At 33.6% G+C, this 17,911-nt stretch overlaps 1 protein-coding gene across 1 annotated transcript in view; it reads right to left on the reverse strand.

Moving 5' to 3' along the window:
* The window catches only part of LOC106639265 (proton-coupled zinc antiporter SLC30A2), a 700,309-nt gene that overhangs the window by 143,049 nt on the left and 539,349 nt on the right, over nt 1-17,911 (reverse strand). The window contains exon 7 of the mRNA XM_089592401.1: nt 4,970-5,210. Coding sequence (XP_089448527.1) covers nt 4,970-5,210 — 241 coding nt within the window. The remainder of the gene's footprint in view (nt 1-4,969; nt 5,211-17,911) is intronic.

Raw genomic sequence — 17,911 nt, forward strand, 5'->3', positions numbered from 1 at the left:
ATTTGGTAAGGCATTATCTGGTGAGACTACTGCTTTGCGTTCACTGAAAGGTAAGTACTTCACACTACCTATAGGTTCTAATAGCTCTATTGAAAATTTATATTTGGGTTGATGCAATGACTTTGAATGAACGTATATATTTACAAATTTTTAGTCAGTTAGGATGTACTATTAATGCTAATAAGCTATTGGTTTTACCACAGTTAGATGGACCACAAAATACAGCACGAATACTATCTGGAAGAAGGACACCATGTCGATTTACATACTTATCTTGTTTCACAATAGCATCAAAATTTGGAACTTGCAATATTACAGACTGTTCTTTAAATGTCATTCTTGTGCTGTATAACGTTATGGTTACAACTGATCTGTGAGATAAAATGATACTGCCCTTTATATTCTTGCATTTTTATGTTATACTATGGCTATATTGCAACTGATGTGATGACTGTAAGTATACTTGTTTTTTTTCGCTATGCTCAGTCACAGCCCAACCTTCCAAGTGAAATGATCGTACGTTGTAAGAGAGAATATGGTCTTGTAAATAAAATCATAAATTCTTTACCTGTAGAAATTCATTTGCCAGATTATCAGTACTGTGGTCCAGATATTAAACTTACGTAACGCCTCGCTAAAGGTGATCTTGGAGTAAATATCCTGGATGCGGCGAGCAAGGAGCATGATATAGCTTATTTAAAAAATCGATACGATCTTGAGACTAAAAACAAAGCAGATAAAATGTTAGCTGTGCGAGCTTGGAAAAGAGTTAAGGCTTCAGGTTCGAGTATTGGTGAAAAAACAGCTGCTGTTCTGGGAACAGGTGCAATGAAGCTTAAGAGTAAATAAGGTCTGGGTTTGGAACAGAAAAAGAAAAAGAAAAGAGGTTCAAGAAAAAAAGTGCAGTATCAAAAAGAAACTAAGAACTACTATGGACACAGTTACTAAAGCTGCTTCGCATCAAATGAATACCAAGAGCCAAAATGCTTTTAAAGTAATCAGTAGTGCTTTAAAAGGTGCTCGCAATGCATTTAAAATGTGTGGTAGTAAAAAAAGTATTAAAATTCCTTGTATTTAACGAATTCCTGCTTGAATTGGTGGAGCTTTACTTCTGATTTCTTTACTTGCTCTCTTGAGTGCAACTGGCGCTTTGGCAAATCTTATTGCAGAAATTATGAAGAGCGTTATGTGGCTAAGTCTGCAAAAAAATAACTAGAAGAAAATCAAAGACATAATAAAACTATGGAAGCTATTGCGTTAGGAAAAGGTCTCTATCTTAAGCTTCGTAAAACTGGATTGGATATATATTTAAAACCATTTGGTGAAGGTCAGAAAAAAAAAAAATTCTAAAAAAGTAAAATTATCTTTAAGAGCTAAAACGAATGTAGATTTAATAAGATTCTCTAAGAGTTTAGAAATTTCTATTTTTCGTAAAGTATTTATGCGAAATGACTTATTCAGTGATGGGCCGTATCGTAAAACTGCTATAATAAATCTTGACGACAAGAATGGACCTGGAACTCATTGGGTGGCGTATCGAAAATATGGCTAGAATGTTCTTTATTATGACAGTTTTGGAGATTTGCAGCCGCGTATTGATTCAATGTTGTATAAGGGTGTTAAGACAGTTTAGTATAATCAAAAAACGATATCAAAAATTTAACTCTTACAACTGTGGTCATTTGTGCTTAAAGTTTTGGCAAAACACATAGAAGCACTTAAAATAGTAAGAAATTCTCAGTTTCACATTGACGGTCATGGAAGAAACATAAACACTTAGTTTGTTTGGTACTTCTTCTACCCTAGAGGTGCAATATTTCCACCTATTAAATTATCGCCAAAACACAAATATGTTTTTGCTTTAGTAGGACTTCTAACGTTTAATTCAATTTCTAATATTGACGTAAAAAACAATAAATTTCACGTGGGTGATCAAGTGATAGTTATTCCAACTGGTAGTTATGAAATAGCAGATATTCCGTCATTTTTAGTCAATGTGTTACAACCGAAAGATATAAGTATCAGTATAAAGCCAAATAATACGTTTCGGAGTGTTGTTCGGTGTAATCACACTATTAATTTCAGACCAAAAGATTTTATAGGGTAAAACCCGAAGCATGACACCCCAAACTTTATTAATCTGTTAACCATCATGGAAAAAGATCAGAGCAGTTGGACTAGAGAAAAAGAAGAGAATAGGTGAAGGTAAGAAGAGTGAAAAAAATTAGAGAAGACACATGGTGAAGAATGGAGAGAAAAAGAAGAAAGGCAAAAATCAAAAAATCATAAATGTTGTAAGATCCTTTAAAATAAAAAAATTAACTTGCTAAAAATGATATTTATTGATCAACATGTCTCATAAGTCAACCATTAGAAAATTCACTATTGATGTTAAATATCAAAAACTTTCAACCAAGGATGATGATGATGATGACAGAAAAAAAATATTTCTTTTTTTCTAACAAAATTTAACAGAAAAGTTCTTAACTGATAATTCATCATTTTGTAAACGTAGGAATTATGAACGATTCAAAAAATAATCGAAGGTTTTTATATAGAAAAAAAGATAAAATGGAATACATCGTAGACATGCAAGGCTTCAAAAAGCCTGTTAATGATTACGTGCTTAAAGAATTACCTATTTTACCACTTCATCCGAACAATACTAAAGTAGAAATGTATCTTTTCAAAGCACCCTTTGCTTGGCGTAAATTATCGTAATTGGTGTAATATAATAGAGCTTACGAAACCATGTGTGCTCTTCACCATGTCAAACGCATAAAAAAGTTCTACTTATATACAGAATGGGAAGATAAAAGTGATGATAATAAAGAGCTGTACACATAAATATTTAAGAACAGTGTAATCCACTCCTTGTCCCACCTACTCTCATCATACATTATACATTTTAAATTAAAAATCTTTTTTAAAATATGTATACACTCATCGTACGTAAGTATTTATCTATGTTTGTAGATGAACATGTAGATGTGTACATGTATTACCTTAGAAAGGTAACACTTATTTGTTATACCTCACAGATATAAGAGTGTGGTTGGAACTCTCATCCATACATACCAAACAACACTCTCTCCTACAGGCTTACCAGAGAGAAGGAAGCTGTGCACAATCCCTAGCGCTTCGTGTAGAGTCACGGCTGTCCACGCACACTCGCGCACGTGGGCATGGAGTTGGACGTGTGCTTGATTCGGCGTGTGCTTGTATCGGCCTAGTTTATCTACTATCGTATTTAGAAAAGATTGGGAAAAAAGTGATTTTAAATTTTTTTATATTTTGCAAAGCAAATTTATTTATGTAAAGTTTAAACACTAATTAATAACATTTTTACCGAGTAGATTAATAATCTTTTGCCACTTTTCTGGCAAAACTATACTTTCATCACTATAGAACTTCTTAAGTTTCTGGTCAAAAACCTAAACTAATTAGTTCTTGCAAGACTCTTTTGAAGTCAACTTTACCACTTATGTTCTGCAAGTAAGAGACTGTAACAAATAGTAATCAGAAGAGGCAAATCCAGGGTATCAAGCTTTCTCAATTTTTTCTAAGTCACTAAAAATATGTGTGGTCTAGCGTTGTCGTGATAAAAGACTATGCCTTTTCGACTGATCAATTTTGGCTGTTTTTTTCTCATCATCTGCTGCAATCACATCAGTTGTTGACAGTAGAGAGTCAAATTAATAGTTCGATCAAGTTTACGTAGCTTGTTATGACCTAACTAAAATGACCTTCTAGAATCTCTATTTTCAAAGCAGAAAAACGTTTTTCCAAGAGAACGAATGGTACTACTTTTATATTCATAATTTTCTATGGACTGTTTTTTTTTTAATGCGCTATAATATGGCTTCATCCAATAAGTATTATTAGCAGCTTTGTGATTTTAATACGATCTATATGGAAAAACCGAAATAACTTATTCCGCAACCTAAAATAACATTAAAATCCTATTTTCGTGGGGAACACGCGACATAGGGAATAATAAGAATTTAAAAAAAATGTTTATATTCTTAAAAAGAAGTAATAATGCTTTAACGATTGCTTTATGCGCACTTTCTTATTCTGTGGTCGTAGTAAGAGTATATTTACACGTGTAATTATTTAAGTGCAAGTACTCAAATGCTACTCTTTAATTATTTTACCTATAGTTCTTAATGAAGAATAAATATAATGTAGAGTGCTTCTTTAATGCGTTAGGTAACAGTGTGAGGGCATGCGTTTAATATATTCCATCAATTTTATATTTATAACCTTATTTATAATCTTATTTTCTTAGAATTTATTTTTTTTCTAAACTCTCAATAGATTCAAACAGCATGACTATTTGCTGAAAGTGACAGTTTATATTAAGTTTCTGTGCCTGGTTTAGTTAATGCTCAGAAGTTTATTGACAACTGAAATACCTGATGATGGTCTTAGACTAAATTAGTATTACCTTTTCTATAACCATAGTAATACGTGTAATAAAAAGTAAATATCTAGAAATTTTACGAACTATTTGATGTTCTGTACTTTGCAGACTTACTGCACTTGAACTACATGGTGGACAAGATAAATTGAACAATATGCAGAGACAGTGACTATCATCAGAGTGTTACTCTCCTGGGTTTAATTTTTTTTTGGTTAGCTTACTGACCCAAATTGCTAAGTACTCACAAAGTTATTAACTTTTTATATTAATAAGATTTTGTTACCAGTATTTTTTTCATTTTTCTTATTTCAATTTAAATTATAATATATTATTCTTTCAAAAAAATGAGTTCATTCCTAGAAACTAAAAATTTGTGAGCATATTAGTGACTAGAAAAAGAACATTATGATAGTATGAGGCCAAAGAAGAGAGAGTTTTTATTTTATCATAAATCGTTTTTAGTGATTTGTGAAAGATACGAATGATTAAGTAAGTGAATCACATGCAACAACGATGAATAGATGAAAAAAAGACATAGTTTACTTATGACAAGATGAGCTGAAAGTGCAGCTTTCTCCAACGAAAGTGCCCAAATCCTTAAATTGTGAACTTTTACCACTCCTTCGATCTCCATAAAACTATTTTCAATGGTAGTATATTCCATTCCATTGGGAGTACCCTCCATAAGTATATTTATTACATCTTTAATAATGGCTGCTGTTGTCAAAATAACAAGTGTTGAGAAAAAAAACGTACAAATAGGATCTGCAATATTCCAAGTTGGCTGAAAATAAATAAAATAATGATTTCTTTACCATAAAATAAGAATCATTAAGGGCAAGCCGTAAATACTTTATGTTTTAAACTACAACAGTAATTTCTTATCAATTTTTTAAAGAAAGAGCTATTTAAAAAGGTGAAAGAAATCTAGTTCAAGATTATACTTATACAGCAGACAAATAAGAAATGTAGACATTCTTTCGTGCCATGATATTTTGAATAATCTTCTACAATGTGTCAAAGGTGGTAAAGTTATTTTTGACAATAGATTATTTGATATTTTGGCGTGGTTTCAATGTGTATTTTAATATTTACTGAATAAACAATTGAAAGAATTTATCACGTAACAATACATGTATATGGGGATGTGCATAAAGCCGCACATATACACACAAGCGAGCCAGGCAGTGTCTCATGATCCTGCGTCGTCCGATTCGTACAGCCTGCAACCACTGTAAATCCAGTGGTATAAAATACAAAAGTTCACAATAGCTATGATTTGCTCTTCCTATTGCAAACGTGTCTGTTGCGGTGCTCTATTGCGCTCTATGTAACGGCAGCTTTACGTAGAACTACACAGAATCTTCTCACATATTACCGTACAGTCACATCTTCTCACTTCAGGTGGCACTCTTTGTACAAGTTATTCACTGACTGTGTTGCCTATAAAAAAAGACTCCCGATCACCAGTGTCAACTTCTGAACAGTGAAACTGGCACTTACTGGAAATCGTCCTATTCAGGTTACTTAACGTATCAAAGAAGCCTTATGTTTTCAGAAATATTTCTTACTAAAAAAGCTAAAATTCCCTGCCCATGTCATTAGATTTTGTTATCTCTGTTTAATGCATATTTATGTTTGGCATCAAACAAGTCTTGAAGACCTGTAGAGCAACAAAAAAATCCTTAAACGTAACTACCAAAAAATTTAATCAAAAAGTCTGACAAAAAACAGCAAGTGCTTACAAATACATCCTTTATTTTAAACACAGCTTTTAGAGAGGACTCGCATTTACCAGAAATCAAACCCTCAACCCTTAGAATAATGTTGTTGTTATACGAAGGATGCCAACTACTAAGCCAACACCACAACAAATTATTATTTACTTATCTTGTAAGTTTCTAGTACTAAGAATTTTTGGTCCTTTTTTATTTATTGATGAAGTATATTTAACTTGTGTGACTACGTAGGTAAAGTTATCACATTACATAATACCTATATTTTTAGACAAGTCATCGGTGGCTACTGAGTCCTATAACAATTTATGTATTTTCTTCATACATATATTCCTAATACATTATTTAATGTGTCTTCTCGGTGCCACGGACTACGAGGCAAGAGAAGAAAAAAGGGCTGAAGGCAATGAGAGAAGTTAAATGTGTGTGAAGTATGGTTGAGTAAGGGTATGTGTAAGAGGGAGAAGGAAGATGGATAAGCTCGCGACAGATCAGAAACAAACCGAGGGCCATGTCCTCGCGTCGAGGACTTAGTTTTTGAAACCTCCAACGATTTACCGGTTTTGAGAAATGTTGGAGGTTTTAAGGAGCGAAGACTTACTGCATAGTGTTTTTAGTATTGTATGGAGCAACTTGAAGAGGAGATAGCAGAGAGAAATATTTATGTATTACAAAAAAAGTGACAGGTGAGGGGTGAGAAGAGTATCAGCAGACATTGAGAAAAGTAATTACGAGCAGAAAAAAACAAGTGATAGGGATTTCAGAGAACAAGGAAAATTAGCCAACTAGAAGAGAGGAGAGCAGCAGCTGATCGGTCTGCTTTAAGTCATTCGTGCAGCCGAGCCACTGCAAGGATCAGGACGAACTTTAGATAGCACCAAGTGACAGTGAATATAGCGATAAGGTAGGTGTGCTGTCAAAAGAACACTGAGGGTATAATACGGAATAGAGTGTTGGGGGACGATCCAAGCCAACGCAAGTGTACGCAAGTGGGAGTACGTAGGGATACGAAAATCAAAGCAAGCAAGAGCGAGCGTGTGTGGGTTTACATAGAGGTAGGGGTGTTTGAGGTCGTCGTGTGTGTGTGTGTGTGTGTGTGTGTGTGTGTGTGTGTGTGTGTGCGTGTAATCCTGGTACCAGCTACAGATAGCCAGGCCAAAGAGTTCAGTAGTGGAGACGACTGGGAATTGTTTGCACGAAGATAGTTAACCTCAATAGCAGTGTGCCGATATATTCATAGTGAAGAGAGAGATTGATTGAAAACGTATTTAATTATGCCAAGGGTGAGACACCCGAATGGCAAATCATTATGATTACAAATTAGTGTATTACAAAATAACATACACAATAATATTACAATCAAATTGTTAGGTAAATACAGGCGCAAAATAAATATACACATGAACGCAAAACAGAATAATCTCTAATCACAAATAAACTGCTAAAGACTAATAGTGATCGAATGCAATAATTAGTATGAAAGAAAATGTGTAACAAACAAACATTAATCGAACTTAGGCTAGTTTCCTATCGGTTTATAAAATCGCAAGAACAAACCTCGTGCCATGTAAATTCTCATTATGTAATAGATACTCGTGCAAAGAGCTCTTAAATACAGCCAACCTAATGCGCAGCGGAATACTGTCCCAAAACCGCATAGCCAATTGCGAAAACGATTGCACATAGGACACGAATGTCGTGCGAGGTATCTCAAACGAAGAGAGAACGCGCCTTTCGGAACGCCTCAGTCCCTTATTTACCGTGGGAAAGAGATCATGTAAGTAAACTGGTCTCCCTGTAGTAAGTATTTTGTACATACTGACATCCAAAAAACAGTTTCGCCTGACACCACGGTGCAACCACTTAAGCCTAGCATAAAACGGCCTTAATGCAGCATTATGTCTAAGGTTAAATACAAATCGAACAACAGTGTTGTACAAGCGGTCGAGCTTAGTGGCCAAATACCCAGAAAGTCCCGCGAAAACCAAGCACCAATAATCAAAATGCGGCCAAATAAGGGCCGTAGCCAACCTTGCCTTAAACTCGCTAGACAACGATCCTCCCTTATATCGTAAACGATAAAGGGCACCGTGTACCCGCGAACACACAGCGGCCACGTGCTTATTCCAAGTGAGGGCATTGGCAAGGCGGAACCCCAAATCCTTAACACACTCATGCAAGGGAACAATATGCGCACCCGCTTTGCTAGACGGTAACGCCGCCTTGTCCACGCGCATCGACTGTTGGCGGGTACCAAGCAAATACATATATATATAGCAAAGAGAGAGAGTGAAGTTAACATCGGTGATTGGGTTTATTTGTAATTAAAGCCCCATTTGCCCCTTTTCAATTTCCTTTCAGGAGTGTTTGGCGTTTCCGAAGCCGGACAACTGTGGTGGACCTCCTGGAGAAGAGCAATCCAGTTCGTAGGGGATAAGTAAGTGATTTAGAATTTTTGTGACAAGATATCACCCACTATCTCATTTTATATCATTATATCCCACCCACGAAATTTGCTTGCCATATCCCGTGATCACTCCTCTTTAGTGGATTTCGTACCAAATCAATTGAAAGTTGTAGGTGAGTGCACTCTATTAACATCAATTAATTTTGTATTATAACAAGCATTATTTTGTTATAAATTCTACTTAGTTATGACTTTTATGCGTGCATGTTAGTATTCGTATCATCTTGTTTTACTTATCCGCTTATACTTATAAACAAAAAAGGTTTTTTCATGTCAAGTGCTTCTTCTCTTTCAATTGTGAGATTTATTTACCAACTTTAAATGTCTCAATAAATTTAAAGATGTTTACATGTAAGTTATTGAGTGTTTGTCATAAATCGATCAAATACGAATTTAGTAGCTTACACCCTTGTGCTGCATAAGCTTCAGTTTCTGCACGTGAGTAGATGCATTTCTCTTTATCTTTTAATGGTTTTTTTTATTACTTATTTTAGTTTTTGCATACAACAGCCGAGCCATCAACGATACAGCCGTGAAATAAACATTGATCATGAAACCCGGGATAAGACCGTTGCCTTGTTTACCCATGCGTGTGCGTGAGAGCTCAGTTATTATCTTCAGAACTTGACTTTCGTACGAATACGTTACCGCCGTACATTTCCTACCAGCACCCCAAAAGTTACTGCGTGGGTGCAGCTATTTTTTCTGGCCTTTCGCGAAATTGCACAATTTTTGCCAACGTCACCATCATCAATGCCATCGTTATTCTCACCCCAGGATATATCGCTGCCCAGCTGCCATCTGCAAATTGTTCAACATCTATTTCTCAGCCAGATAAGAAACTTTGTTTTTTTACTGCTTTCCTAATTAGTGTCTTGACATATGGGCTGTAGAACGTATCGTAAGCGGTGTAACGCAACCGCCTGTCTGTTTAGCAAAGTCGTTAGGATAACCAACAATAGATTTTTCAGTGTCTATAGGAGCCGTAGACAGTTTATACATAACTTCGAATAAATATATTGAACTTAAACTTCAATCTTGTCAAACAAAATACGAGAGAAAGTTAGAGTCTTTGATTGTTTCTAAAATCACTAATTCCATGCCAGATAAGACTTTTCCTTGTGAGTAGGGATGAAGCCAATCACTAAGCCATCCTTGGCAGTATTGATAAAGAATTCTTCAACTTAGATTGCTTGATAAAGGAAGATCTTATTCAGAAAACATTAGGAATAATCTGAAATTCTCAACTTGATAAACTATTAAACAAACACTGATCCTGAAATCATTTGCACTCAACGTAAGCTTGTTTAGGAAATTTCTAAAATTTTTGACCCGCTTGGATTGATAGGCCCAGTATGATTAAATGCTAAAATTTAATGCTGAAGGTACAATATCACTTGGAACGAATCTTTACCTAAGGAAACTCACACCACAAGGACCATATAAGCCGAGCAATTACTTTTTTTAGAAGAAGTTTTAATCAATCGTTATACAATAATTCCTGATAAGACTTGAATAAAAATTTATAGATTCTGCGATGCATCCTAGCATAAATATGGTGCTTGTCTGTATTTTGGTTTAATCAACGTGGAGAGCAGGGCGTTAGTGAGACTAGTGTGGCAAATCTCGTGCTGCCCCCGTCGAATATTTAACTATTTCTCGTTTAGAACTATTGGCTGCAATTCTGCTCAAAAAACTATACATTGAAACGCGATCCCAGTTTAACTGTCAGGTTAATTATGTAGTGCTGTGATCTGATGTAACTATCACTCTAGATTGAATTAAAAAATCTCCTCACTTACTAAAAACTTTTAAATCAAACAGAGTAGCGGATGTCAAACTCTAGGAGGCGAGGTCGAGTGGAGGCACGTGCGAACAGACGATAATCCAGCAGACACGCTGTCCAGAGGACAACTTCCAATAAGTGTTCTCAATAACAACATTTGGCTTACAGGTCTTAGCTGGTTGCCACAACTGGGAAGATACTGGTAACTCAGCGTCAAAATATATGTGTGAGAGGACCCAGGACTGAAATAGTGGTTTTGTTTGCTGACTACGGACTCTGTGTCTGTCATCTACTCTCGCTTCTTGTCATATAATTACCTCGTCAAAATCATAACTTTAATTTTCAGATGGCCCAAAAGAATCAACAGAGGACTGCCCTTTACCGTGGAAGAGCAGTGCAAGACAGAAATCAGATGACTTCGCATGAAACAGCATGAACGATTCTCTGTAGACGTAAAATGATTGTTGACCACCCGTGGCGCGAAGTCCCAACGAATAACTGTTTTGTTTAAAATAACTACTCGATTTAATAACTTGTATCCACTTCTCGATAACGATGGACTGTGCGAGTGAGTGGTAATTTAAAAAGTGCACAACCCACCTATAACCGAATACATCTGCTCTTGTTATCCAGTAATCATTACATTAGGTTATGCCATCTGATTAATTTACACAAAGGAATAAAATCTACGCTTTATTCGATAAAAGAAAGGTTTTGGATAATTAACTGTAGAGACCAACTCAGGAAAATCGTTGGAAACTGTGTAGATTGTATCTGTATCAAACCCAAACCTTTACTAGTTGAAATGGCTGGTTAACCATGACCTCGCGTAAACGAACTTTCAGCCCGAAGTAATGTAGGTGTTGTAACCGGACTTGTAGTAAGTATAATCTTAACCGTTGTATTTTAATATTATTCGTGGGTTTCATGGGATTTAGTTTGTAAGCTTTATTTATTCTTTTTAGTCAATAAAAATTAATTAGTTAAATCATATGAATGATTTAATTGAGTGTTAAATTTTTAATTCTTTTATTAAAACAATTTAAAACAGGTCTTCTCTTAGATACAGTCCATTCAGATCACTTCACAGATTTTGATATTAATTATATTACTGATTAAAAACTAACATCTATCACTAACTGTTTTCTGCTTTCTCTGCTGTCACCGGAACCACTTTCTGCGCGATTCTCTTGTTGTACCTCACTCCTTAGCGTAGTCTGATATTATTGATACTCTTGAACTGAACCCAAGTTGTCTCAGCCAACACGTTATGCCTTACGTGTATAAGGTACTCGCGAGTCGTGGGAGTCAAAAGTAGACTAAAACTTTAGATGACAGGTGACAGACGTAAAAAGAGCAATTTTTGCTTTTGATAGTGAGTTTTTATAGCGTCAGAGCCAGTAAAACTGGCCTTTGGTTTAAGGTTCAATTAGGTCAACCAATAAGCGACGTTCTCGCTTGCGATGACAGCAAAACAGTAGGCTTGCACGATAATGTTACATATTGTGATTTTATTTATTAGGAAATAACAATACAACAGTACCAATCGCATTTTTCTAAAATGTGCGATTGAGTTTTTTGGGTCAGTGTTGATAAGAGCTCGCATCAGCAATAATAGAACTCCAAATACCACTTCAAGTGAGACAATAAGCTTACAAATTTTAAAATTAATACTTTTGGGGATTGTACAATTGATTTTTAATATAATGAAATAGTGTGTTAGTTATAAATTTTAAAATCAGTGTTATTAGAAGTAGACAATCAATCCACAAGTAAATTATGCGTTCATAGACACAATACGATGTATTCATTCATTTATATAATACGATTTCAATACATACGTGCATTCTTACAAAGAGGCTGGCTGTACCAAATGTCAGCATATTATTGAACATTCACTTTAAAGCTATTACATACACGCATATAAGTAACGTATAAGCTCTTTTCATATAAGCTTGCTTGATACTTACAATACGTCTTATCTGAATTTGACCAAAGGACAGCTTTTAGTTATCATATAATTCGTCTGTATCAACTCGAGATATAACATAGGCGTGGATATCTTTGGACCTTTTTTTATTAAAGAAAAACAGTTAAGAAACAGAAGCTCTTTCAAGGTTAATGGGTGTGTTTGTATGCACGAAGTCCAAGCAGTTCACATTGACCTCGTGCATGATCTATTCACAGAAGGTTTTTTAGCAGCTTTTCGTAGGTTTGTTAGCCACAGAGGAATTCGAGAGCAAGTGTATTCAGATAATGAAACGAATTTTGTCAGAACAAACAAGTAGCTAGGAAAGACCTATGATATGTTAAAAACTCCAGAATATATAAAAGAAATAGAGAATTATGCATTTTAAAACGCATAGTCTGGCACTTCAATCCACCCTCATCACCACACTTTGGTGGTCTTCGGGAGGCAGCGGTAGAGAACTTTAAACATCATTTACTACGCGTACTATAACATTATCTCATTTTAACAAAGTACTTTATAGATACAAAACCAAAGAGAAGTATTCTACTTCAGTGTCAACGGAAGAAAGTCTAAAAGCTCACTAATACGTATTAGATAACAACTACAGAGTACTTTTTGAATATCAAAGTTGTAAAATTAATCGTATGGTTAAAGTTAAACCATGCTATAATTATCAAAAATTTGGTCACAGTGATGTTAAATGAAATAATAAAATAGTATGACTAAAATGTTCTGATAATTATAAGGTTACTTAATGCAAAAGGGAAACTCTAAAGTGTGTTAACTGTAATTAAAGTAAAGTAAAATATAAAGTAGCTACTTACGACGTCAATTATCTAGTAAATAATTCTACAAAGTAAGTTTTACTACAAAATAAAATAAAAAAACTACTTGATACAAGTCATTATTCCATTGAACTTGCAATGTTGACATAGGCAGGTAAGTAAGCTCAACCATTTAAATCGATGAATAATTAACAGATTTCATCGAGATCAACGAATGAACCCGCTTTTTTAAACAATGCAGCAAAATATAAATATGCTTGATGACCTGCTAATGGATATAGTCAATCTACATTCTTGTAAATGTTATATAAACTCATTTAATGAGGATATAAATGACAAAGAAAGAATTCTGAATCGAAACATAAGAAATTTGAATGCAAGTTATGAAAAATAAGAAATCTATATTGAAAGACTTAGGATCAAACCGTTTCTGATAGTGCGTGCTAAGTCATGGATTCTTAAACATTATAACACTTTGTTATACGAGCGTACAAGCTACATTATAGTTTTGGAAGAATTATTAAAGCTGAAGGAGTAATAGGCTTTAAAAATTACGAGAATAATAAAATTATTAAAATGATCCAAATACGCAATCTACAATCGTTACACATTTTAATTATTCTAAATGATAAAATGAATGTAAATGTTTTTCTTGTATACAGATGTCATGATAAAGCTTGCCATATTTTCAATTTGTGTACTAAAAAATTATTACAAAAATAAAAAATATTAAAAATAATGTGATATTTAAGAATTTCCACGTAAATATAGCAGAGTGCTATATGATTAGCAAAGATTTTTTAAATAATCTAACGGAAAACGATTAATATCCAGGTTTTATTCATACGGTAAGACCAAAAAATTAGGTATAAATAGGTACCTTAGGGCTTACCACGTATGTACGACCAGCAATAAAAAAGGACAGAAACAGTCAGCACTTACCATCCCTGTACCACACTTCTCCCCCGGCGCTCTATCTCGTCCCAAAATGCCAAAGAGTGTAGGCTGATAAGAGTTGATCTGATCGGGGCAATGAAGAGCCGGCGTGGAAGGGAAAGAAGCCTGGCTGCGCTGCACGATAAACACGAACGGGCACCTTGCAATGTAAACAATGCTTTTCTTCTCTTTCTCTTAAATTGACCAGGGATTGTACCGTAATGTTTGACGTCATAAAAATTGACAAAATTTCAAAACAGAAGTCAAACTTTCAATATAAAAGGCGTTTTCCTACAAAGAATATGAGCAACCATGCTCTGCTACCATGTTAAGTTTTGCTTCCTTTTCTTGCAACTCAAAATAGCGAGAGCCTCAAATTAAAGAGAAGATGCTTTCAATTGCTCGTAAATTTTGTTGCTCAATCATTGTTCTGGCAAAAACGGATTAGTCTTGACAACGTCGTTCAGTTGCAATGAGCGAGTCGGTCCAACTATCGAATGATAGGGCAAAATAGAAGACGATGGCATTCAAAGTTTAATTAAGTATATTAACTCAATACCAAAATAGAAACACAAAATTAAGCTTTGTAACATTACCTAAGCAAAAGTCACAGGTTTCAAAAAAAAAAATATAAACCAAGAAGATTGTATACTAAATTGTCAAGATAGCACAGCCTCCAGTGGGGAGATAGCTTCTCGATCACATGGACTGCGGGCCGCAAGGTAACGAGAAAAAAAATTGGCTCTGGCTCTCGACGACAAAGGTGCGACTTTTGCGTTCGACGAATGGCAATCAAGAGAGAGATAGGCTGAACATACCGCGCTCTCGGCGTGGAAGAGACGAGGGAGGAGGGGGGAGCCCCCACATGCGACAATAGACAAGTGTTATACATTATCAGCATAAAGCGTGTGTGCGAGTTACTGGATCCCAGCCCCTTGATCCCCCACGCCAAGGTAAGGGGTCGCAATTCTCTCGAACGAGAAGCTCACTCAACAGAGCTATGAGGTCTAAACTGAAGACATCTAATGCCTGATAATTATCATTTGTTTCTTAAGATAAACATTTTAAAATTATATAAGATAAATCGAAATTCGTTTTTAACAATAGTAAACTAAAATAATAGCTAATAACATGGACTTAGAAGATATTAAACCAATACATAAGCCGATTGCAGCTGTTCATAAGCTTATAGATATGATACTGTATAGGGTGAAAAAATTTTTTTTAATAATGCAATAAAAAAATGGCAAAAACAATAGTAATGTTCCTAGCAAAACCTAAAGAACTTTTTTTAAAATAAAATCTTTTAAGAATAAAGACACTTCATATAAAAAAGTGTAAGATAATACCGAAAATAAGCAACTCATGATTAAACAAAAGAACTATGTTCAGGTACTTAACAAAGCCATAAAAGAGAACAGAAAAACATATGATAAAAATATTAGGGAAATGAGTAGTAAAACCCATAGGAAATCGTAGAAGATTTTAAATTCCAGAGTTAGTAAAAAATATAAAAATAAAAATAATACCACAAAAGCTATTAATGATTGAGGGAAATATCTTGTATGTTATAAAATTTATAAGCTAATTGTTTTAACGAATACTTTTTCAAAGTATGTGTAAATTAACGAAAAAATGTAGTTCAATCAATAACACATAGTTTGAAAACACATAACAGCAACATAAGCTTGATTTATCTTACTCCTTTTAAAGTCAAAAACATCATATGGGTATGTAAAGATAAAAGCAATGGAATTCACATAATAAATACAAACATTCGTAATTTATTATCCAAGAACATAAGTAATGTACTATCGCACATCTTATGTACATGCATTGATAAATAAATATGGCCTGATGCACTAAAAATTTTTGATAGTATACCTATACATAAGTCTGAAAAAAAAATGTGAAACTATCACCCCATATCATTAATATATAACATAGCAAAACTGTTAAGAAAACTAATTTATAAAAAGGCTTATAAATCTTATATTTCACAATAATATCATTGCCAACAATCAATATGGTTTTATCAAAGAAAAATAATCTAAGGATGCTTTAAATTATAGAACTAAATAAATATACGATAACTTAAATACAAGTAGGCCAATCATTATAATCTTTATCAATTTGGCAAAAGCAAAATTTTGATATTGTGAATTATCCTATATTGTTCGACAAGCTATGATATAAGAGGTAATGCGTTTGAGTTATTCAAAAGCTATTTAGACAATAGATTCCAGTGTGTAAGGGCGGGACAAGTTCAAAGAGATATGGGACAATACAAAGTCCTTTCTTGTTTATAATATATGTTAATGATCTTTAATGGCTTTGCCTAATGATTGTCTTATGTTTAATGCCAACGATACAGTAAAACAGCTGATTGGCTGACCCTAAATAAACTTTTACTTAATACAGAAAAAACAGTATTTATGACAGTGTTTGAAAACCACTGTTACAGTGTGCCACGGGCATTAAATACTACACTAGGGATGTAAAAATTAAGAGCGTGGAATACTGCACGTATTTAGGGTCAATTTTTAATTTTAGTTTTAAATGGGACAAACACATTGGGAATATTATTAAAAAAACTATGTATTTAGTATTTGTATTTAATCTAATATTTAAATACATGAATTACAATATCCTAAATATAATACATTATGCTCTCTTTTGCAGCTTAATAAGCAATGGTAGAAGTGCTTGGGATTATGCATATATTACTCACATTAATGAGCTACATTCCAAAACATTCCATAACAGACATTCCTTTATCTATAAAACAGCTCTTTCATTGTGAATCCATTAAATTTCATAACTCTGAAAAAAAATCACCATTTTGAAAAGTATAACTAGAAATAAACCAATACAATTACCAAAAATAACAAAATCTGTGAGTTTTAAGCATAGTTACATATGTGCTATAAAATGTTTTAATTAATTAAAAAACGATTTTAAGCTATTAAGTATCACCAAAAAAAAATCTAGGGAAAATAAAAAAATGGATGTACACCAGTAAGCTTGTATAAATATACTAATACTTACTGAAATAGTTATATGATTACTAATTATATTATAAGAAATTTATATTAATTCTTTGAAACAGCACTATATTATTTCATTGTTTCTATGTTAACCTAACAAGCACTTAAGTTCATGGTTATCAGTTTAAAAATTTCTTTTTCTTTTTCTTTTTAAATTGTAATCGTAAAGTTTAGGTCAACCAGCCTAAAAACAGGTATTTGCATATATCTTTGCAGGGTTGCAAGAAAATTCATATGTTTTTATTGCTCTGTATGTTTTGTTTTCTCTGGTTATGAATAAATAAATAAATGAGTAGATTATTTAAAGTTTTTCAATCTCGTGCTGTGACGATTTCTTCTAGCTTTAGATATCCCGTAAAATTTGTTTTTTTCATCTTGCTTTATTTTTGAGACAGCGTATTATCTAATATTTGGTAGTTATGCGAGCATATAAATATGAAAGGCGACTATCAGTTATTATTCACTTAATACAGTGTAAGTCTTTTTGAAATAATTTTTTTTTAATCCAATAAATACACGTCTAAAATGCAATAATCCATACAGATCAAATAATTTAAAAAATTATTAACATTTTAATCTCTCAAATAAAATTTTTACCTTATTGAAGTATTGTAATAATTTTAACATAAGTTTAAAGTCATGTTTTAAAACTTGTTTTCATTTTACATTACTTTATAAATTTTATATTTTGTTTTGTCAAATTTTTCAATCTGTAAGATATCTTAATAAAGATATTTTTTCAGTATTAGATCCTTT

Source organism: Copidosoma floridanum, unplaced genomic scaffold (assembly GCF_036245765.1).
Source record: "Copidosoma floridanum isolate Cflo_tuat_1 unplaced genomic scaffold, Cflo_Japanese_pri ptg000016l, whole genome shotgun sequence".
Classification (NCBI taxonomy): domain Eukaryota; kingdom Metazoa; phylum Arthropoda; class Insecta; order Hymenoptera; family Encyrtidae; genus Copidosoma; species Copidosoma floridanum.